This window comes from Neoarius graeffei, chromosome 12, assembly GCF_027579695.1.
Source record: "Neoarius graeffei isolate fNeoGra1 chromosome 12, fNeoGra1.pri, whole genome shotgun sequence".
Lineage (NCBI taxonomy): Eukaryota > Metazoa > Chordata > Actinopteri > Siluriformes > Ariidae > Neoarius > Neoarius graeffei.
The window spans coordinates 17,465,426-17,487,792 of NC_083580.1; the positions used below are offsets into that span (position 1 = coordinate 17,465,426).

The 22,367-nt window shown below is 40.2% G+C and overlaps 1 protein-coding gene across 1 annotated transcript in view; it reads left to right on the forward strand.

Annotated features, from left to right (window-relative positions):
- The window catches only part of unc5da (unc-5 netrin receptor Da), a 168,138-nt gene extending 154,336 nt beyond the window's left edge, over positions 1-13,802 (forward strand). The window contains exons 15-17 of the mRNA XM_060936616.1: positions 2,347-2,511; positions 5,994-6,172; positions 13,406-13,802. Of these exons, the coding sequence (XP_060792599.1) occupies positions 2,347-2,511; positions 5,994-6,172; positions 13,406-13,802 (741 nt within the window). The remainder of the gene's footprint in view (positions 1-2,346; positions 2,512-5,993; positions 6,173-13,405) is intronic.
- The last annotated feature ends 8,565 nt before the right edge of the window (positions 13,803-22,367 follow it).

Here is a 22,367-nt window from a genome sequence, read left to right on the forward strand (position 1 = left end):
ATTATCTACACAGTAAGAAAATTGGCAAAATTATGTGTAGAAAAGAGGGTGAGTTTGTTTGCTTAAAGGCTGAGGTTGAGCCTAGCCAGAGCACGAACAAATCCAAATACTTGGCTTGGGCAATGATGATAGCCAATGGTGTGATAGAAATAGTTGGCTGTTCCTGCACTGCAGGGTTAGGGAAATCCTGCAGTCATGCAGCAACTATCATCTGGAAGGTAGGCTATGTCCAAGTAGAGCAATTGTATTATTGTATTAATTTATTAATAATGTAGTGTTTATATATTGTAAGTCGCTTTGGACAAAAGCGTCTGCCAAAGACCAGAACCATAACTATAACCATATTAGCCATAAGCACTTAGTTCTAGTTTAATAGAACTCTACCAGCCTACTGTACCGTGATGTCTCTTGTATTGGTTCAAGAAGCAAAAGCTAGAAGAGAAGCATAGGCTAACCATTTTAATGCAGATACTGTCAAACTTTGGAAACAATAAACATACCATACTTAAATAATTCCTTGTCTATGTATTTGTCCAAGTTCTTTCAACTTCTTATCTTACCCTGATCATTCCAGATATCGGATGGTATTTGTAACCTATTTGTTTACACTAGTACTTCAGCACTGGTCGCTCTTGGATTCTCTTGGCTACCGAGGATAAAGGCACTTATTGTTAGTCACTTTGAATAAAAATGTCAGCTAAATAACTGTAATGTAGTGTAATGTTTGAATAATGTACAATATCTCAACAACAATTACATAGAATTCATGTTGTAGATTCAGGTCCAAAATGCAGTGGTTAGTGGAAAGACAGGAATCATATGTACAGATGAGCAGCATATGGTGCTGGACAACACGTCTTGCGAGTCCATTTGTGCTCAAAACAGATTCTATGCATAAAATCTTTAAACTTTCACGAGTTGTTTGTGCACCCGATGATGGCACACGTTGAACCAGAAAAAGACATAATTTAAAAAGACGTAATTTAAAAAGTCTGCTCAGCTACATTCGGCTCCCTCAGCCCAGGCTTGTAGTCCTCGAGTCCAACTCGTGCCCTAATTTTAAGGACTTGTGATTCAACATAGACTTGAGCACTGATGACTCTGACTTGGACTCAGACTCGTGCATTAACTGCATTAGGACTCGTTAACTGGAGACGAGGACTCAGATTTATTCTTTATTTTTTGTAACATGCCATAATAATTTGGCATAAGATGTTTATATCAACATTAATTTTTGTACTAATTTCATGCAAGAGTGTCACACCTGCGCGCCTTGGCGTGTGCATCAGATAGATTCTCTGGTGTACTCCGGACAGTGCGCGCACCAAGCAGACTCTCGCGCGCCGGAAACGACTCGGACCTGCACAGGATTAAGGCGAAATCAGCGCGCCGATATAAAAACTATGAAAACACACTTAGTTTGTGAAGTATTGAGTTGCGTTGCCGACACATTACTGAGCCTTATTTCCTTGTTTGGTTTCCTGATCCCTGATTTCCTGTTTCTCGTCTTTGATTCTCCTGAGTCTATGACAGCCTGTTTGTGCCTCGCTTGACCTATTACCTGTTTCACTGCTTTATGATTTTGCCTGCCATTCTGGATTGTTTACCTGTCTTAACTTGTATTAATAAACACAACTTCTGCACTTACATCCGTCTCCCAACCATCTCTGACAGAATACTTCACACTCCCTGACAAAGAGAACGCACATTCACCTGTTCATAAGTCATGTTCAGGAACAAACTAATGTTAATGGCGCTAAAACAGCTACTGTCAAACGGTGTGGTTGGAGTCTTGTTCTCGGACTCGACTTGGATCAATAGTGGACTCGACTCGGACTCGAAATTCTTTTTAATGACTTGGACTTGACTCGGACTTGAACACCGGGGACTTGAGACTAGACTCGGACTCGAGGTTTAGTGACTCGACTACAACACTGCTTCAGCCTCAGCTGCTTGGATAAACCGGAAATCAAAAACCGGCAACTGGGAGAGACGGATGTCATGGTGACCCCCCATTGTCTCTTGCAGGAAAGCCGTGGATGGTGCATCTTTCCCATGTACAGTGTATGTAAATTACAATTCATCAGTGGCTCTAAATGCAGGAAAAAAATGTCCACTGGCTGATTGGTTGGTGAAGGGTTTCTCAACCCAGTAGTACACCTCTCCCATGACAATGACATTCTTGTACTGAAAATATCTGGTCAGCACTCAGTCCATTTCCATGGATAGATGGGGCAGAAATAGTCTGAAACAGTAACTGTACACTTTCTACTTAGTCTGATAAAATGGCCTTTAGTCCCAAATCTCTCAACTCTTCTCTCTCTCTCTCTCTCTCTCTCTCTGCAGGAGTTCTCTTTCACTCGGGTCTGGTGCAGTACTGCATCCCCTTTGCATTGTGCCTTCTCTCTGCAGTGCCACAACCCAGCAGCCAATCTGCTCTCGTGTAAGATCAGTGTGCGGCAGGTCAAAGGTCATGAGCAGATCCTGCAGATCTGCACCACTGTGGCTGAGGTGTGCAGTGTACATAGACACATACATAGTGAAGCACAAGCAAGAGTACAGCATGGACAGGAAATATTCCAACACACTCATACAAACACAAAACTATATGTGCATACAATAATTAGTGCTACATTCAGAGTTGTGTTACATAAGAATGCGTTGCAGAAATTGTGCATGGCAATATTCAGTATATATTATATGGACGCGAGTGTTTTACTGGGAAATACACCACTCGTATTTTTCATACGAGTTACATCCAGGACATGGAGATCCAAAACCGTGACATAAATCTCTATATGTCACTCATGAGAAATCAATGAATTGTTTTAATAAATTTGGGTACTTTTTGTTTGGGAATGTGTCTATATAATAAAAAGAACATCACACATTGGCTTGAAGATATGAAGTTTATCTTCTCGTGTTGAAAAACTCGCATTTTTCATATGAAATACATTGCAGATCTGAGCTTTGAGTGGTATAGCAGATGCTCGTCTTCGACTCGTTCAATATCATGATAGCTGAATGGAATATATCTGATATACCACGAAAAAAGCCAGCCAATATTAGTATAATTATTATACATACACACTCTCCATATCAGCATTCTCGAAGGCCAACGCTAGCTTACCCACAACCCAGCACTGTCAGCATGGCAGTGCAGTCACCTTCCAGCCCATGTAGCATTCATCAGTAATGTTAATGAGTGCTAATAAATCAGTCAAGCCAGTGCTATTGAGAGCAAGTAGCACAGGCTAACGACCAAGCAACTAAGGCCCTGTCCACACGGCAACGGATTCAGGTGAATCTGATAAAATTGTTTATCGTTTCGGCCTGGCGTCCACACAGCACCGGCGTTTTGGGTGCCCCAAAACGAAATCTTTTGAGAACGGGTTCCAGAGTGGAAAGATCTGGCAACGGCGCCGTTGCGAAGTCGTCTGGATGAGTAGAACGGATTTGTTTACGATGACGTCACAACCACATGTGCTTCACGCCAGGTAGAAGTGTAACGAACTCGATGCGAGTTGTCAACAAATCCTATAACTTGGTTCATGAAACGCGCTTACAAAATATTTTCACTGTGAATATTTATTGTGTAATGGTGCAAAGAGAGAGAGAGAGAGAAGAGCCCTTAGGGCAGAGTCAATCCCGCCAGCAAAAATAGGGAAAAAAAAGGAGCGATCTCACCTCTTCAGATGTTGGTTTAACTCCTACAATACATTCCTCAAAAAGGGCGTAGAAGAACAAATTAATCAATCAACGTGTAGCATTCAATTTATTCCGGACCATTAAAGATGCCGCCTTCCGCGTAGAATCATACGTCATCCTTGCCGCCATATTGGATGGGTCAAAGCGGAGAATAAAGTTGCCTCATTCATGTGCTGCGTTTAACTGTACCAACAGGTTTGCCATCCAAACGAGATCACATGGGATTACCTTTCACAGATGAGACTGGAAAAATACTTTTCATTGTATTTGGTCATTATAACGTAATTTTACGAACAGATTTTTCTGACTTCATGGCTAATATGAAGTCTCGCGCATAATAGTTTATGCGCATGCATCCTTACTACTTCTATTGTTGTGGTGTCTCCGATGGGACCGTCTTACAGCGCACCTAGAGGTGTGGCATGTTTATTGCATCATTTTCAGCAAGCGTTGCGTTGCCATATGTACCTGATATTTTACTGATCCGTTGCCCATGTGGACCATGCGATATTTTTTTTTTAAATCTCGTTGCCGTTGTCGTGTGGATGTAGCCTAAGATTTCTGTCTCCAGACTCTTCTTCCATGCATACTCACCACAGTATTTTTCACTCATACTTAAGTATTCATTTCCCTGTGTAATTTACTTAGTTACTTTTAAAATCAACATCGACAACTACACACAACGGAGCAACCTGGCAGCCAAAATTCTCTCAAAACCTTCCTCTTTTAACGAAGCAAACTTGGCAGCCATGTTTGTTTCCAAACTGTAATAGTCACTTGCAAGCACAGAAGTTTTACATCTCCGACGTGTCTCTTTTCCAGTTTTTCAATGTCCATTGGTATGTTTTTCTCCTGTAAATATGCGTGAAAAATATATAATGAAGTTCTGGTAACCTTTCAGATGTTTAGCGTGTCTTCCTCTTTCCTGGAGAACACAGAAATGATTCTGCACATGCAGCAGAAAAGTTTCTCATTGGATATTTGCATCAGCTCCGACATATGATGTCATTTTGTCTTGACAACCATGCAATATTGTAACAATATTGCATGCTCATTCTCCATTGGGGAGAGTGACATAATACATGTAGGATAAGCAATATGCTAACAATATTGCATGCTATCAAACCTAATGAATGAAACCCACAAGAAGGGAATAGAATACATGTTTTTATTCCATCGAAAAAGTGTCCTGTATGTATAACAATTCCAGATATTTCACTCTGATGATGTCACTCCCAGTGTTTTCCAGCTGACAAGATGTGCGTTGTCAAAATGGCGAACTGGTTAAAAATAAAAATGATTTTCATTAACTTGCGCATTTTTTTTGTGGATGTGTCCATATAATATAAAGAATATTATATGGTGGCACAATGATATGAAGTTTATCTTCTTGTGTTGAAAAATAGATCACTCGTTCACTTCACTCACTCGTGAAATATACGTTCACCACTCGAAGACAAACTTCATGTCTTCATGCAACCATGCAATATCCTCTATGTATATATTATATTTACAGTGCATAACTGTACATCCAGTGTTTTAATCCTATACCTAAATGTCAAGCTTGCTATTGCTGTACTTTTTGTTGAACATGCAAAAAACAGTAGGTGCTGGGTCAAGTGCTATTTTATAAGCTCCAGAATAGGAAGGATGGATGCTCCTTTTGTTAAATAAAACCACATTTGCAGTACTTGAGGTGCTAAAGATGCCCAGGACAATTCATGCAGCAATATATTGTCAATAGACTAGGCTCCTATAAGATGTTAGTCCACATTTTTCTCAGGATTAAAGGCAAGTGCTTCTGTTTAAGGCAGTGAGCTAGACACTACTGAAAAACGTCATCCTGGAGACCTCTACTCAAGAAAATTGGGCAACTTCAGAGGTGCAAAGTACTTACAGATCATTTAAATAATTTGAATGGGATGCACCCGAAAATGCACAAGAGATTATAAATATGGAGAATAGTCAACTTTGAATGCATCCCAATCAGAAGCACTCACAAATATGGCACACACCCAAGAAAAAGCACCATAGGTACATAAATACATGACAAGACACCACACTCACAAAAAAGACAAACAGATACTGTATGTTTGCCCACTTACAGAAACATTAGCCAGTATTTTTTCATAGTTTGTATTAATTTTGTCTGTGTACATAGAAACATTTGTTTTAGGTTTTGTTTGTTTGTTTGTTTGTTTGTTTGTTTGTTTGTTTGTTTTGGGGGGATAACATCATAATTATGAGTTCTGTCCTTTGTCAAAAATTATTTTTTTTCTTTCCAGAACCAAAAGGAAGTGGTGCCATTTTTCTCTCAGTCAGATTCTACCATTTCCTCTCAGACAGGGGACAAAGCTTTTAAAATCCCCCTCTCCATACGGCAAAGGATCTGTGCCACCTTCGACTCAGCCAATGCCAAAGGCAAAGACTGGCAGCTCCTTGCTCAGAAACTGCACATAAGCAGGTGAGATATGCACATGTGCACGAGTACACACCAAAATGGAACCGCATTAAATTGTGAATGGCTGTCCCCTATTCACGTATTGTCACTTTCATTGTCATGAAGAAAGAAAACCAGATTAGCATTATCCACATATTTATGAAGAAACCAGTCCACATTTCCTATTACTTAATTTATTTCAAAAACTGTTTCCATCACCCATGGAAAATCCTGACAAAGATACATTCCAGCCCTTAAAGGTCCACTGCCTATCAGATTTTTCAAGTGTAGGTCATAAAAAGAATTTTCCCTGACACCCAGTTAGTTTTGTTTAGTGGACCGAAAGCTACTGAATTCGAATCACAGACTTCCCATTTTATTATTTTTTAAAAATAGAACAATTAATGAATTTAGAGCCATGTGGCCCTAAATTCTCCACTATTTTTTTTATTGCTTCACCATGACCCAATTCAAGATACTACGTCATGCATTACATGATGCACTTTCCCCATTCGCGCAAGGCATTGTGGGATACAAATTTGAAACAGGAGAGAAAAATGGAGGATGTGAGTGTGCGAATGAAACGTGAAAGACCGACTACAGTAACAGAAAGCAAGAAGAAAAGACGTTATATTGCGAAGGAAAGGAAATGCAGGACCAAACTAATAAATATCAGCAGTCAGTGAGCACCTCGGTGTGATCAGCTGTTCGTTTAGCGATAGAATGATGTAACTGTCAGTGCACGGTCAAGGTAAACCTGTAGATGGCAGTAATGCAACACTGTGGATGCCAGCTGCCGTACAACCCAAAAGAAGAAAAAAGAAGAAGGTAAACCTGTGCATGCGCACACGGACTTTCTCTGTCTGCTTGACTGCAGGAAGTGAGCGATTTCATGCACAGTATGTGCTAGGGAATCCCTTCAAATTAAATAACTTCCCAGCCACAGAATGGCCTGGGTTTTTTTTTAAGATGTTACAGAAATAAACATACATCACAATGACCAAATTTCAGAGGGAACTACTGTAAATTTCACCGATTTTATGAAATCGAAAGGCTGTCTAGCTTTAAAGAGTCATGTCATCTGTAAGGGGCAAATACTGTTTAGCAGAAATGTTCTTTGCTGATATACAGTATATCATTTGCTTTTTCTGACCATCATTGTGAAGCTTCCTTCATTAAGAAAAATAATGAGGTCTTTATTTGAATTATTAACCTATCTGCTTAGTGGTGCAGTGGTTAACACTGTTGCCTCACAGCAAGAAGATATACATTCCATTCCTTAAGGGTAGACTGCCTTTCAGATTTTTCAGGTGTAGGTCATAAAAATAATTTTCCCTGGCATTGAGCAGGAAGTTTCTTGGTCTGAACCTTGCAGCCAACTGGGGTCTTTCTGTTCAGAGTTGGCATGTTATTCCTGTGCCTGTGTGGATTTCCTCCTGTTTCCTCCCGGAGTCCAAAGACATGTGGATTCAGTCAACTGGCTACTATAAATTGCCCATAGATGAGTGTGAATATTTAAATAATATTGGTTGTCTTTGAGTGGTATATCAGATATATTCCATTCAGCTAGCATGATACTGAACGAGTCAAAGACGAGTTCAATATCATGCTAGCTGACTAGCTGAATGGAAAATATCTGATATACCAAGAAAAAAAGCCAGCCAATATAATAATAATAATTAATATTATTATTATTATTATTATCTCATCTCATTATCTGTAGCCGCTTTATCCTGTTCTATAGGGTTGCAGGCAAGCTGGAGCCTATCCCAGCTGACTACGGGCGAAAGGCGGGGTACACCCTGGACAAGTCGCCAGGTCATCACAGGGCTGACACATAGACACAGACAACCATTCACACTCACATTCACACCTACGGTCAATTTAGAGTCACCAGTTAACCTAACCTGCATGTCTTTGGACTGTGGGGGAAACCGGAGGAAACCCACGCGGACACGGGGAGAACATGCAAACTCCACACAGAAAGGCCCTCGCCGGCCACGGGGCTCGAACCCGGACCTTCTTGCTGTGAGGCGACAGTGCTAACCACTACACCACCGTGCCGCCATTATTATTATTATTATTATTATACATACACATTCAATAGAACAATTATAGATTTTACAAAAAGTTAAGAACAGGGGGGTTACTTCCCAATATCCACTGCGCTCACTAGCGCGGAAGTTTTACATGTTATACGTATCTCATGGCATTTTCAATTCACTGTGACAGTTAACTGCAAGCGCCGCCGGCGAACAAAGAAATGCTTCTGCGCATGCATAGCAGAAAACTTTCTCACTGAATATTCGCATAAGCTCCAACGCGTGACGTCATGCCATCTTGACAACCATACAATATCGTACACCATATTCAACACTCATTCTCCATTGGGTAGAACGGCGTAATACACGTAGGATAAGCGATATGCTAACAATATTGCATGCTATCGAATCAAATGAATGAAACCCACTAGAAGGGAATAGAATACATGTTTTTATTCCATCGAAAAAGTGTCCTGTATGTATAATAATTGTTCATATCTGTGTTAACCCTGACCTGGTGACCTGCTCTGGGTGTACCCTGCCTCTTGCCCAAAGTCAGCTGGGATTGGCTCCAGCTTCCCCTGGGACCCTGTTGGAGTCATAAGTGGTATAGACAATGGATGGGTGGATGAATGGATGGATATATCTGCCAATTGCACACTATGTCTAACATAAAAAAAAATAAAAATCATACCAAGTAGTGTATACATTAAAAAAAACAAAACTGTACCCACTGTTAATTTGTTCATCTTGCTGACAGCGTACGTAAACCCAAAAGCCTATTTCAAAAGGAAAAACTGTCACCAGTATATCAGGGGATTTTTCCATACACTGTAAATTTTGAGCCAACATAGGCTGTCAAATCAAAATGGTTTAAGACGGAAAGTCTGTCTGCTTCTCTTTGAAAGCCACACACATCTACACACATGCTTTAAAGATTAGAGGATTTTGCTGGATTTTTCCACCCATCCAGCACTGCAGGCAGCGTGTAATGAGACATGCTTCCTTGTTAAGCGGATTTCAGCAATTAGCTCTCCAGGATACGTGTGAGTTGATTTATCCAGCGAGAGGTTGTCAAGCTGGGAATAGTGCAGCACTGTCTCCTGCTGGAGAAAGATACACATTGCAAGCATTATTATTATTTATTTTTTTTTACACACCGCTAGATTTTGCCTTGAGGAATTGAGTGTTTATGGTACAACCCCAGATCTGAAAAAGGTTGGGACAGTATGGAAAATGCAAATAAAAAGCAGCAATTTCTAACTTCACTTTAACTTGGGTTCATACTGTCTGCAATGAAATACAAGACATTTCCTGTTTCAGGCCTGCAACACATTCCAAAAAATGTTGGGATGGGGGCAATTTAGGTCTTGTAATGAGGTAAAGCAATTCAATAATGATGTGATTTGAAACAGGTGATTGTAATCATGATTTGGTGCAAAATCAAGATCCAGGAAAAGCCTCGTCCTGAAGAGCAAAGATGGGCCGAGGATCTCCAGTTTGTCAACAAATGCATGAGAAAATTATGAAATGTTGAAGAACAGTGTTCCTCAGAGAAAGATAGGAAGGGATTTGGATATTTCACTCTTGATGGTGCATTAAACAATTCAAGCAATCTGAAGACATTTTGGTGCATAAAGGGCAAGGGCGCAAGCCTAAGCTGAACACCCCCGATCTCCAATCCCTCAGATGGCACTGTATCAAGAACCGTCATTCATCTACAGCTGATATAACCACATGGGCTTGGGATCACTTTAGCAAACCTTTGTCAAGCACCACAATACAAAGTCACAAACGCCAGTTAAAACTTTACTGTGCAAAAAGGAAGCCTGAAATTAACTGTTTGCTCTGGACCAGAGACAAAAAGGTCCATCCAGACTGTTACCTGCAACAAGTCCAAAAGCCAGGGTCTGTCATGGTATGGGGTTGTGTCAGTGCCTTTGGCAAAAGTAACTTACACTTCTGTGATGGCAGTATTAATGCAGAAATGTACATTTAGATTTTAGAGTCACATGTGCTGCCTTCAAGACAACATCTTTTCCAGGGATATTTCAACAAGACAGTGCAAAACCACATTCTGCACACATTACAAAGTTATGGCTGTGGAAGAAGACAGTGCCTGTCCCCTCTGTCCCCAATAGAGAATGTGTCAGGAATTTTGAAAAGAAAAACATGAAAACAACAACCCTGTACTGTCACATACCTTAAGACCTGTTTGCAGGAAGGATGGAACAAAATAACACCTGAAATGCTTCATCACTTGGTGTCATCTGTACCTAAATATTTTAAGCATTATGAGAACGAATGGCAACATTATAAAGTGGTAAATGCTTCACCATCCCAACTTTTTTTGAAATGTATTGCAAGAACCAAAATTGAAACGTGTTTATTTTGAAAAAAAAAAACACAATAAAATTCATGAGCTAAAACAACAAATAAAGTGCTGCTGTGTTGTTTTGGATGGAATAAAGGTCAAAGATTACATACAAATCATTGTTTTCAGTTGTAATTTCAACATACTGTCCCAACTTTTTTTGATTTGGGGTTTTAAATTGAGCTAGCAGTTTATGTTACAGTATAGAATTGCCTTAAGGGAAAATATTCGTAATATTAGTCATTAGCAATGGGCGGCACGGTGGTGTAGTGGTTAGCGCTGTCGCCTCACAGTAAGAAGGTCCTGGGTTCGAGCCCCGGGGCCGGCGAGGGCCTTTCTGTGTGGAGTTTGCATGTTCTCCCTGTGTCTGCATGGGTTTCCTCTGGGTGCTCTGCTTTTCCCCATGGTCCAAAGACATGCAGGTTATTGGTGGCTCTAAATTGACCGTAGGTGTGAATGTGAGTGTGAATGGTTGTTTGTCTCTGCGTCAGCCCTGCAATGACCTGGCAACTTGTCCAGGGTGTACCCCGCCTCTCGCCCATAGTCAGCTGGAATAGGCTCCAGCTTGCCCGCGACCTTGTAGGACAGGATAAGTGGCTACAGATAATGGATGGATGGACTCTGGGGTTTACTAGATAAATCTGACCAGCACCCTGTACAAGGACTCTAACTCACCACCAATTAGTTAAAAGCTCTGCCCCAATTTTTACTCAAGTGTCCTAATCATATGGCCTCAATCGTGAAATTGATCAGTAACATTTGACCCAAAATGCTCTTGTACCACTTACACTAATGAGCAACTTTTGTGTTCAAACACAGTGTTAGTTATTGGCAATCCATGGCTTGCACAAAAGTCTCATAACCTCCCTCTAATTTACTTCAGATCTGGGTGGTCATTCCTGCCAATCCACCCATCTCCCTCCAAGTCTCTCATCTCATTATCTCTAGCCGCTTTATCCTTCTACAGGGTCGCAGGCAAGCTGGAGCCTATCCCAGCTGACTACGGGCGAAAGGCGGGGTACACCCTGGACAAGTCGCCAGGTCATCACAGGGCTGACACATAGACACAGACAACCATTCACACTCACATTCACACCTACGGTCAATTTAGAGTCACCAGTTAGCCTAACCTGCATGTCTTTGGACTGTGGGGGAAACCGGAGCACCCGGAGGAAACCCACGCGGACACGGGGAGAACATGCAAACTCCGCACAGAAGGGCCCTCGCCGGCCCCGGGGCTCGAACCCAGGACCTTCTTGCTGTGAGGCGACAGCGCTAACCACTACACCACCGTGCCGCCCCCTCCCTCCAAGTATCTCCATAATTCCCATCATGAGCAGTGAACTCTCCCAGTAGCACTATGGAGTCACTAGGACATACTCCCTGAAGCACCTGGTCCACCTTCTTGAAAAAGCTGAGTACCCTGAACAGCTATCTGGTGAATATGCACACTCAACAGTCAGAGGTTTCTTTCTTGAGGAATCAAAATCTCATTGTGGCAACCTTTTTGCCTACAAAGATAAACTTCAACTGCAAGGCTTTCGACTGGGGAGTATCCTCACACCCACAGACCTACAGTGTCTACAGTCAGAACTCCCAGAATACCAACCAAGAAGCTTGGGACCAGAGCCTATGCTGTAAATGGGTGTAGGACTGACTATCCATCCATCCATTATCTGTAACCACTTATCCTGTGCAGGGTCACAGGCAAGCTGGAGCCTATCCCAGCTGACTATGGGTGAGAGGCGGGGTACACCCTGGACAAGTCGCCAGATCACCGCAGGGCTGACACAGAGACAAACAACCATTCACACTCACACCTACAGTCAATTTAGAGCCACCAATTAACCTAACCTGCATGTCTTTGGACCATGGGGGAAACCAGAGCACCCGGAGGAAACCCATGCAGGCACGGGGAGAACATGCAAACTCCACACAGAAAGGCCCCCGTCGGCCACTGGGCTCGAACCCAGAACCTTCTTTCTCTGAGTGCTAACCACAACACCACCATGCCACCAGGACTGACTATATCTAGTCCATTTCATTCTATCTCACACATTAACTCGGGCCTTTTTGCTACTAGAAAAACTGACATTCCATGTTCCCAAAGCTAGTAACCATTCCAAGAATCTAAACCATCTCAGACTGATGCTAACTGGGTTATTTGGGTGGCCCAATCACCAGGCATTCGCCTGGCATTCACCTAAGGACCCCACCCCAGGTCTGGATTCCTCCAGTATCCCTAATCTGGGCATGGTACACTTCATCTTTTTTGTACCTTTCATGGGGGTCTTCAGGAATGCTCGTGGCCTGACCTCTACCTTCCTGGTGACACAGCATCATGACAAGGTCATGATCTACAAAGGGGCTCTTTATTTTAGTGATAAATTGTATTGCTGTTATATTCTAATTATTGTATTGCATGTCAGCCGTAAAGTCAGTTTATTAACACAATTCATCAATATGTATTAACATAATTAGCACAAGTGTTGACCTTTCTCCTCCTTTATGCAAGAGCCATGATTATTTATGATCATCCTGAAGCTTTGAACAGCTGCTCTCCATAATTTATTCGCTGTCTCATGAGTTTTGTTTCTGGTATCTCCCATCACGTCATTTTGCACTGCTGAACTCTAAAGTCTTTATTTTCCAATAACAAGTTGAAGTACACTCTGGTAATGAATATGATAATTAATTTGTTTATTAATTAACTTCTGTCCATGCTCTCTTGTCATACATACAGTATATTATTAAAATACTAAAGCATTCATTTCTGTCCACTGTTAAAAATCTTGTTTATTAACAGAATCCACATTGTTTATCATAATTCTCATTCGACAGGAATCTGGGTTACTTTGAACAGCAATCAAGTCCCTCAGCGGCGATCCTGTGCTTGTGGGAAGTTCAACATCAAGAACGTGGAGATCTGGACTCTCTGGCCAGTGCCTTGGAGGAAATTGGACGCGTCCAGGTCAAAAAGTCTGGCATTATATATAATCAGGACCAACCCAAACAGCAGGGCATCATGGGCAATCTGGATGAAACCAACCACCCAGCCAATTCCCTTACCCTCAACTGCTCTAAAAACTCATCTAACATCACAAGCATGTTGGAAAAGTCTGAAAAAGTGGTTGATATTCTTACCCTGGACCAGTCAAGACACAATACTGGCAAAACTCCAACCAATGATCCCACTATTGGTCTGTACAACAATGAATTGTACTCAGACCACACCTAGGAAACGTTAGGCAGAAAACTAGCAGCCAATAGCAAAGTCTACTGAAGAAGAGTGTTGGAGACTAGGAGCAGCTCCTCTGTTTGTTGGACTGGGAAACCAAAACAGGTTTTGAGAAACTTAAGGTTAAAGCGATACAGTGACAAAGTGTTTGTGTCTGTCTGTGTGCGTGTGTGAAAGAGAGGGGACACACACAGAGAAATGATGCAAATATGAAGTAACTTTTCACAGTAGATTTATAGGCCTGCATAATACAGGAGCCTGAATGAGGCAAATAAATTACTCAACAAATCAGAACTGAAATTGCTGAGGACCCATAAAAAGTGGCATAATCACACTTTTGAACTAATGTCCTTTTCACATCCACCTCTACCGCCCCCTAGTGGCATTCTAAATATTTACACCCTCTGTGAGTTCCAGTCTTTCATTTGAAATCATCGTCTTACTTTTTGCTCTTTCTTTCGTTCACAAATAAGATAGAAACATAGAAAACAACTGAGCAGATGAAATGGATAGAGAGATGAACAGATTAGACAAGAAGACAGCATTATAACACACATTCACATACATGCATTCCAAGATAGCAAGCAGTAACTTTAACCAGCTATGATGTCTGAAGATTGACATGCACTTCTAAAAACAAAAGGATGGAGTTTATTTATGGAGAACTGTGGAGAGACAGAGAAATGGCACAAGATTTTATTTTTAAAAAAGATTTAAAAAAAACAGAGAAAAAGGAAGATGAAAGAGAAGAAATTGTCCCATGGCATTAAATATGTGTTGTGATATTAGACTATAATCTAAATCATACAGTTACACACTTTGTCCCTTTAAGACTCATAAATGGCCAGACTTTCCTGATTGACAGGTCAGCTAGGACCTGTAGTACTTTATGCCAGTGGTCAAAAGATGTGTGTATTTTGTTGCAAAGGATATGTTTTGGATTAGTGTTATGTCTGCATACCCAGGTCACTTAAAGGTCTCATGACATAAACTTTTCAATTATTTTATATTATTCCGTGAGATGCTTTTGTAAAGTATGTGTGTGTTGTTGTTGTTGTTGTTGTTTTTAATTGAAAAAAATGTCTTGATTCTTTTTCTCTTATGCTGTTTTAACATGGTGTATATATCACCCTAAGAAAAAAAAAGCAGGCTGATTTTGGGGGTGTGCCTTGAAACTTAAATATGTAAATAGCGTCACTCTGATTGGCTAAAAGGAAAGTGCGTGAGGATAACAGAGTTGGATGTTAACCAATTAAAGCAAAGCTATCTCACTCACTGGCTGAGGTCCAAATTGCACTATGTTCCCTAGACAAGTGCACGACAAAGTGTATGAGATGGTTTATATGCCTTATGTAGTGCACTCGTGCAAACAAAGTGGTTTGGAATTCAGCCACTAAAGGCTAAAGCTAAAAAGCTAAAAGCTATATTGGTAAAATAAATTATTATTAATAATAATAATAATAATAATAATAATAATAATAATAATAATGAATAAAAACCTGTGCTCCATCAAAATGTAATAATTATCAGTCCAGGTAATTCAATTTATCAATCTGATAAATTACTGAGAATTATAACATTTTCATGGAATGTTAATTTGGCCACAAAAGGCTAAAGGTTAAAAGTTCGTGGCAGGACCACTCTAGAGGGGAAAAAAAAAATGAGAATGGTGATAAATTGAACAATGTCTTAAACTGAGAGAAAATATTTATGTAATGCAGCTTCACAAAGGCTTCAGCTTTATTCAGGAAGAAGTTACTCAATGAGAGATTTAAAAAAAAAAAAAACAGGACTTTTATCTGATGCTAAGATTTTCCACCCAACACAGTTAGTAGCAAAAACAAACTGGATAAAATATTCCTGATTGAAAGAACAATTCTGTGTTGTTGTTGTTTTTCAAAATAAATAACAATATTAACAATATGTAAATTATAATGCTTACATTTGTTGAATACTATTTAATCTAATTTAATTTTACAGTTATGCTTGAGGACAAATATTTGATTTTCCAAACCGCAATACCACCACAGTCCACTGGGTGGCTGCAAAATCTTTGGTGTTGATCGCTGTACTTTCAGGCAAATACATGGGGGGGAATAAATGTCCATAAATAAAGGAAGGGATAAAATTTAATAATTTAGGTTATACTACACAAAAGAGTACACACACACACACACACACCAGTCAGCCATGACATTAAAACCCCTGATAGGTGAAGTGAATTACATTATCTCATTACAATGAGGGCAGCACGGTGGTGTAGTGATTAGCACTGTCGCCTCACAGCAAGAAGGTTCTGGGTTTGAGCCTAGTGGCTCCACACTTCTGTGTGGAGTTTGCATGTTCTCTCCATGTCTGTGTGGGTTTCCTCCGGGTGCTCCGGTTTCCCCAAAGACATGCAAGTTAGGCTAATTGGTGGCTCTAAATTGACCGTAGGTGTGAATATGAGTGTGAATGGTTGTTTGTGTCGATGTGTCAGCCCTGCGGTGATCTGGCGACTTGTCCAGGGTGTACCCCGCTTCTCGCCCATAGTCAGCTGGGATCGGCTCCAGCTTGCCTGCAACCCTGTAGAACAGGATAAGCAGCGACAGATGGATCTCATTACAATGGCACCTGTCATGCGGTGGGATATATTAGGCAGCAAGAGAACAGTCAGCTCTTGAATTTGATGTGTTGGAAACAGGAAAAATGGGCAAGCGTAAGGATCTGAGCAACTTTGACAAGGGCCAAATTGTGATGGCTAGGTGACTGGGTCTGAGCATCTTGTGTAGTGTTCATGGTATGCAGTGGTTAGTACCTACCAAAAGTTGCCCAAGGAAGGACAACCAGTAAACCGGTCACAGGATCATGGGTGTTGAAGACTCACTGATTCACATGGGGCACGAAGGCTCGCCCATATGGTCCAGTCCTACAGAAGAGCTACTGTAGCACAAACTGTTGAAAAAGTTAATACTGACACCTTTCTGTTTGAGCCACCATTAACTTTTTAAGCAGTTTGTGCTACAGTAGCTCTTCTGTGGGATTGGACCATATGGGCTAGCCTTTGTGCCCTATGCGAATGAATGAGCCTTCAACACCCATGACCCTGTTGCCGGTTCAGACGCAGCGATCTAGCTATTTTGGCCAGTTTTCCTGCTTCCAACACATCAATTTTGAGAACTGACTGTTTTCTTATTGCCTAATATATCCCACCCCATGACAGGTGCCATTGTAACAAGTAACAAGATAATCAATGTTATTCACTTCACATGTCAGTGCTCCTAATGTTATGGCTGATCAGTGTGTGTGTGTGTGTGTGTGTGTGTTTATTCTGTCCACATTCAATGGATATGAGCAAGTGCATGCTCTGATTGGCTACTCTACTACTAGGATATCAGCTCACATACTGTGAGTAGAGAAAAGCAAAATGGCGGAGTGCATCAAGTCAGATATATCAATTTATCAAGTATTTAAAAGAAACAGAAAAAGCTAAATCAAACAATATAGCCCCCCCCGATATTTCCTGTTCCACACTCCACTCCAGCCCAGTCAGTGGTGGTAATGCACCTTTAAGTTGGTTTGCCAACCGCCAAAAAAAAGAAGAAAACAAAATGGCGGCGTGTGTTGCTGAACCAACCAAGGATGAAATAAAAACTCGAAAACAAAACCCCCAAAAATACAAAAAAAAGCAACAAAATATGGAATAAAAGAATTTGATGGTAAGAACATATTTTTTTCAGTTTTTCAAGAACTATTATTATAGCATTTTTCACAAATTGCTACTCTCATTTCACTGGTTTGTTTACATACTAAGCAGAAATTATTTTGTCAGACGTTTTGTATGAAGTTTTTATTTATTGAATTTGCAAAAAATAAAAATAAAAAGGCTCTGTTTCTCAAAATCCAGTGAATGTGGATAGAATAAAACAGTTATTCCAGGAAATCGAGTCGTACATAGCTTATAGCCAATTCGATGCTTCACGCCTCATCAGCTATCAGCTCATGTACGACTCGATTTCGTGGAATAACTGTTAAATATAATAAGCAATTAAGACTATATGCACAACAAAGATTTCTTAATTATTACTCTGGTGAGACATGGTTCCTTATTGATTTAAGTTATTTATTTACAATCTGTAAATCTGGTCCTTCATTGCGCCTGCATGCTCACACACACACAGACACACACACAGACACACACACAGGGTGAAGTGTTATTGTTCTTTTATTTTTACCAACTTTACCTAAGAAATAAAATGTATCAGATTTTACTCCCATTTAAACCACTTAAATGTGTGTCTGAGTATTTAACATTCAATCATTTACTTTGACTAAAGTTATCATTAATAATAATCAGCAATCAGATCACTATGATCAGTCTTGAAATAGATTTTAAAAATCTAATCTCGCTAGCATTTCAAAATAAATGCCAAAACCTAATTGTCATGAAAACATCCGTACAATGCTAATTGGGGCTTGTTAGTGTCCATATGTGTTTTATTAACATTAATAATTATTTCTCATGTTGCCTTTATAGAGTTAACATTGCTAATGAATTATTTCTGAATTATTCATTAGCAGGTGTTTTGTAAATAGTACGATTAAAACTGCTACAATAAAAGAACCAAATCATTTGTATAAAATAAATTGCCAGGATTTGCCAAAAGGAAAATACTGTAAAGTCAGCAAACAATGCAAACATATCACTGATTTGTGTTTACATTAGTTCATAAGTAATAGAATGAAAATTTGTATGATTTACATAATTAGGAAAGTAAATTGTTTAAAATGTGTGAGAGTCTTTTTGGAAAATGTGTCAAAATGGATTGTCATGGATTGAAAATGGAAAATGGACTGTCCTCTAATGAGGGATAGATTGAGAGATGGGTTTGGAACACAGCCCAGCAACATGAGTCGGAGATGATACTTGTGAAGATGAAAACTGAAATATTTGACTGAAACATTTGAAAGATACCAAGTATGCACAGACTTTTTGGATGCTGTGTGTGGGGGGGCATCTGTCTGTCCATCTGTGTGATGAAAGAAAGCAGGCTAGAGCTGAATGGAGTTTAATTCAGGTAAGAACGTGTGTGTTTGTGTGTGTTGGTGTGTGAGAGATGCCATATACCGGTATATTATCTGTCATTTCTCTGTTCTCTTTGGGAAAGAAACTCTGTATGGGTTCAATATGAATAAAGGATTATTTGTTTAACAACAGCAAACTCTTCGTTTTTTGTGTTTGTTTGTTTGCTTGCTTTTTATTATTCAAATTACTGGCAATTCAGAATATTCCAGCTATAATGTAAGTTATTTCACCATAATGGAGGGATCGACACTTTATTTTACACTATAAATCTTTAGGAAGACTTGCTATTATAGAATATTTCTTAATAACATTTCTAAATCAGCATCTTTGGTGACTTAGATTGGAGTTTCTTTTATCTTTATATATATCGTGTCCAAACATCAACTGGATATTGAATGGATGGTGTGGCTCCATTGACTCCCATTTGACAGAAATGAAGCTGAAATCTCTTGGCTATGTTGTCAAATTTGCAACCAGAGTCTGTGCAGTCGACACTTTCTCCAACAAATTCATGATTAAAAAGTTACCATAGATATTTAGTCACTGCCTAAAAGCGAAGCTCCTGATGACTGTATAAGCAAAATATTTGCAAGGGCACAAAATCAACTTGAACAGAATAATAATATTATCACATATGAACCATCAAATTGTGTAGTGTCATGTACTTCATGTCAATAAATTGCTGCATTGTCTTGTGACAGTGATACCAATAATGAGATACACATCACATTTACAAATACATATTTATTCCTTTCTTTGACACTGCATACCATGTGTCAGAAATAACAGCATGACATTTATTATGGTGTGACTCTGCTGGGTGCCTGGTGGACAGCAGTGAACCAGTGCTTTCACTTTACATCATTACTATATAGTTATGATCGACTGTCAAACTTGATGTCAAACAGTTGTCTGGTTACATCTGTTATGTCCGCATGCACAGCACCATTAGGACTAATTACCATGCACCTGTTCCTGATTAGAGTGCAATCACAGCGAATATATCCAGATTCTCAGTAACTTTGCGAAGTATACGCTCTGAAACCTGTATCTGATATCACCAAGCCTTGCATTTTTGTATCGCTTTTCTGGTTTGACCCTGTTTGTGTTTTTGGACCTTGAGTATTGTATTACCTCTAATATCCTGTCTGTGCCTCGCTGCCTGTTTTCCGACTCTGCCTTTGTCTACATTTTGGATCTGTTTGCTCGCGTGCTTTCAATAAAACTCTTCCTGCACTTACATCCATCTACCACCCTTATATGATAGAAACTATCAACTGTCCAACAAGCTAGTGGACTAATAAAACTGTTTTAACTAGATTTATATGAAACTCTCATGAATATTTTCCATATAATGTGTTAGTAAATAATCCCACATCATTTTTAAAAAACAAATTAAAAATAAGCCCTGGATAAAACCCTATCTATCTTATGTAAATAAAGATATGAATTTTATTGTCCGGTGGTTAAGTGTTGATAAGATACGCTGCCTTGAACTTACAATCAGGTTCCCTGTGGTGGTACAAGTACGGACATACGCTGTACGGTCACAAAAGCCATCAGAAATCAGATTGATATATTACCTTATTTTTTTCGCGGTCCGGTTTCCATCAAATTGTGCACTCTGATTGGCTCACGAGCGGTCCGGAATCCTATGATCCAGACCCCGGTTACGGATCTTTGGCTACTCGCTCGTTCACAACAACAACAAACATAGTAGCAATTTTTGTCAACATTTATTTTCGCATTTCTCAGTATAATAGCATTAATTTTACAGCATGGATAGTGATAACGACAGTGTTCATAGCGATAATGGCAGTGTTCACAGTGAAAGTGAGTTTTACTACCCTGATGAAGATGAAATTAAAGAAAACATTTCAGGAGAAAGCCGAGTAGCAGGTTTGTTCTAAATATGGTTTCCCTTTCAGGCGCTCTCATTTTCTGTTAGAATTTGGTAAAGAAAATAATAAATATATTATTTACCAGCTTAAGCTCGGTCCGTACCGTGAAATACCGTGACCTCGGCCTTGAAAATACTGACCTTGGCCCAGAGGCCTCGGTCAGTATTTTCAAGACCTTGGTCACGGTATTTCATGATACGGACCTCCCAGCTGGTAAATTTTATATATATAATATATATATATATACACGGGCGGCACGGTGGTGTAGTGGTTAGCGCTGTCGCCTCACAGCAAGAAGGTCCTGGGTTCGAGCCCCAGGGCCGGCGAGGGCCTTTCTGTGTGGAGTTTGCATGTTCTCCCCGTGTCCGCGTGGGTTTCCTCCGGGTGCTCCGGTTTCCCCCACAGTCCAAAGACATGCAGGTTAGGTTAACTGGTGACTCTAAATTGACCGTAGGTGTGAATGGTTGTCTGTGTCTATGTGTCAGCCCTGTGATGACCTGGCGACTTGTCCAGGGTGTACCCCGCCTTTCGCCCGTAGTCAGCTGGGATAGGCTCCAGCTTGCCTGCGACCCTGTAGAAGGATAAAGTGGCTAGAGATAATGAGATGAGATGATATATATATACACACACAGTTAGGTCCATAAATATTTGGACAGAGACAACATTTTTCTAATTTTGTTCTAATTTTGGTTCTGTACATTACCACAATGAATTTTGAACAAAACAATTCAGATGCAGTTGAAGTTCAGACTTTCAGCTTTCAGTGGGTTGAACAAAATGATTGCATAAAAATGTAAGGAACTAAAGCATTTTTTAAACACAATCCCTTCATTTCAGGGGCTCAAAAGTAATTGGACAAATTAAATAATTGTAAATAAAATGTTCATTTCTAATACTTGGTTGAAAACCCTTTGTTGGCAATGACTGCCTGAAGTCTTGAACTCATGGACATCACCAGACGCTGTGTTTCCTCCTTTTTAATGCTCTGCCGGGCCTTTACTGCAGCGGTTTTCAGTTGCTGTTTGTTTGTGGGCCTTTCTGTCTGAAGTTTAGTCTTTAACAAATGCATGCTCAATTGGGTTGAGATCAGGTGACTGACTTGGCCATTCAAGAATATTCCACTTCTTTGCTTTAATAAACTCCTGGGTTGCTTTGGCTTTATGTTTTGGGTCATTGTCCATCTGTATTATGAAACGCCAACCAATCAGTTTGGCTGCATTTGGTTAGATTTGAGCACACAGTATGTTTCTGAATACCTCAGAATTCATCCGGCTGCTTCTGTCCTGTGTCACATCATCAATAAACACTAGTGACCCAGTGCCACTGGCAGCCATGCATGCCCAAGCCATCACACTGCCTCCACTGTGTTTTACAGATGATGTGGTATGCTTTGGATCATGAGCTGTACCACGCCTTTGCCATACTTTTTTCTTTCCATCATTCTGGTAGAGGTTGATCTTGGTGTCATCTGTCCAAAGAATGTTCTTCCAGAACTGTGCTGGCTTTTTTAGATGTTTTTTTAGCAAAGTCCAATCTAGCCTTTTTATTCTTGAGGCTTATGAGTGGCTTGCACCGTGCAGTGAACCCTCTGTATTTACT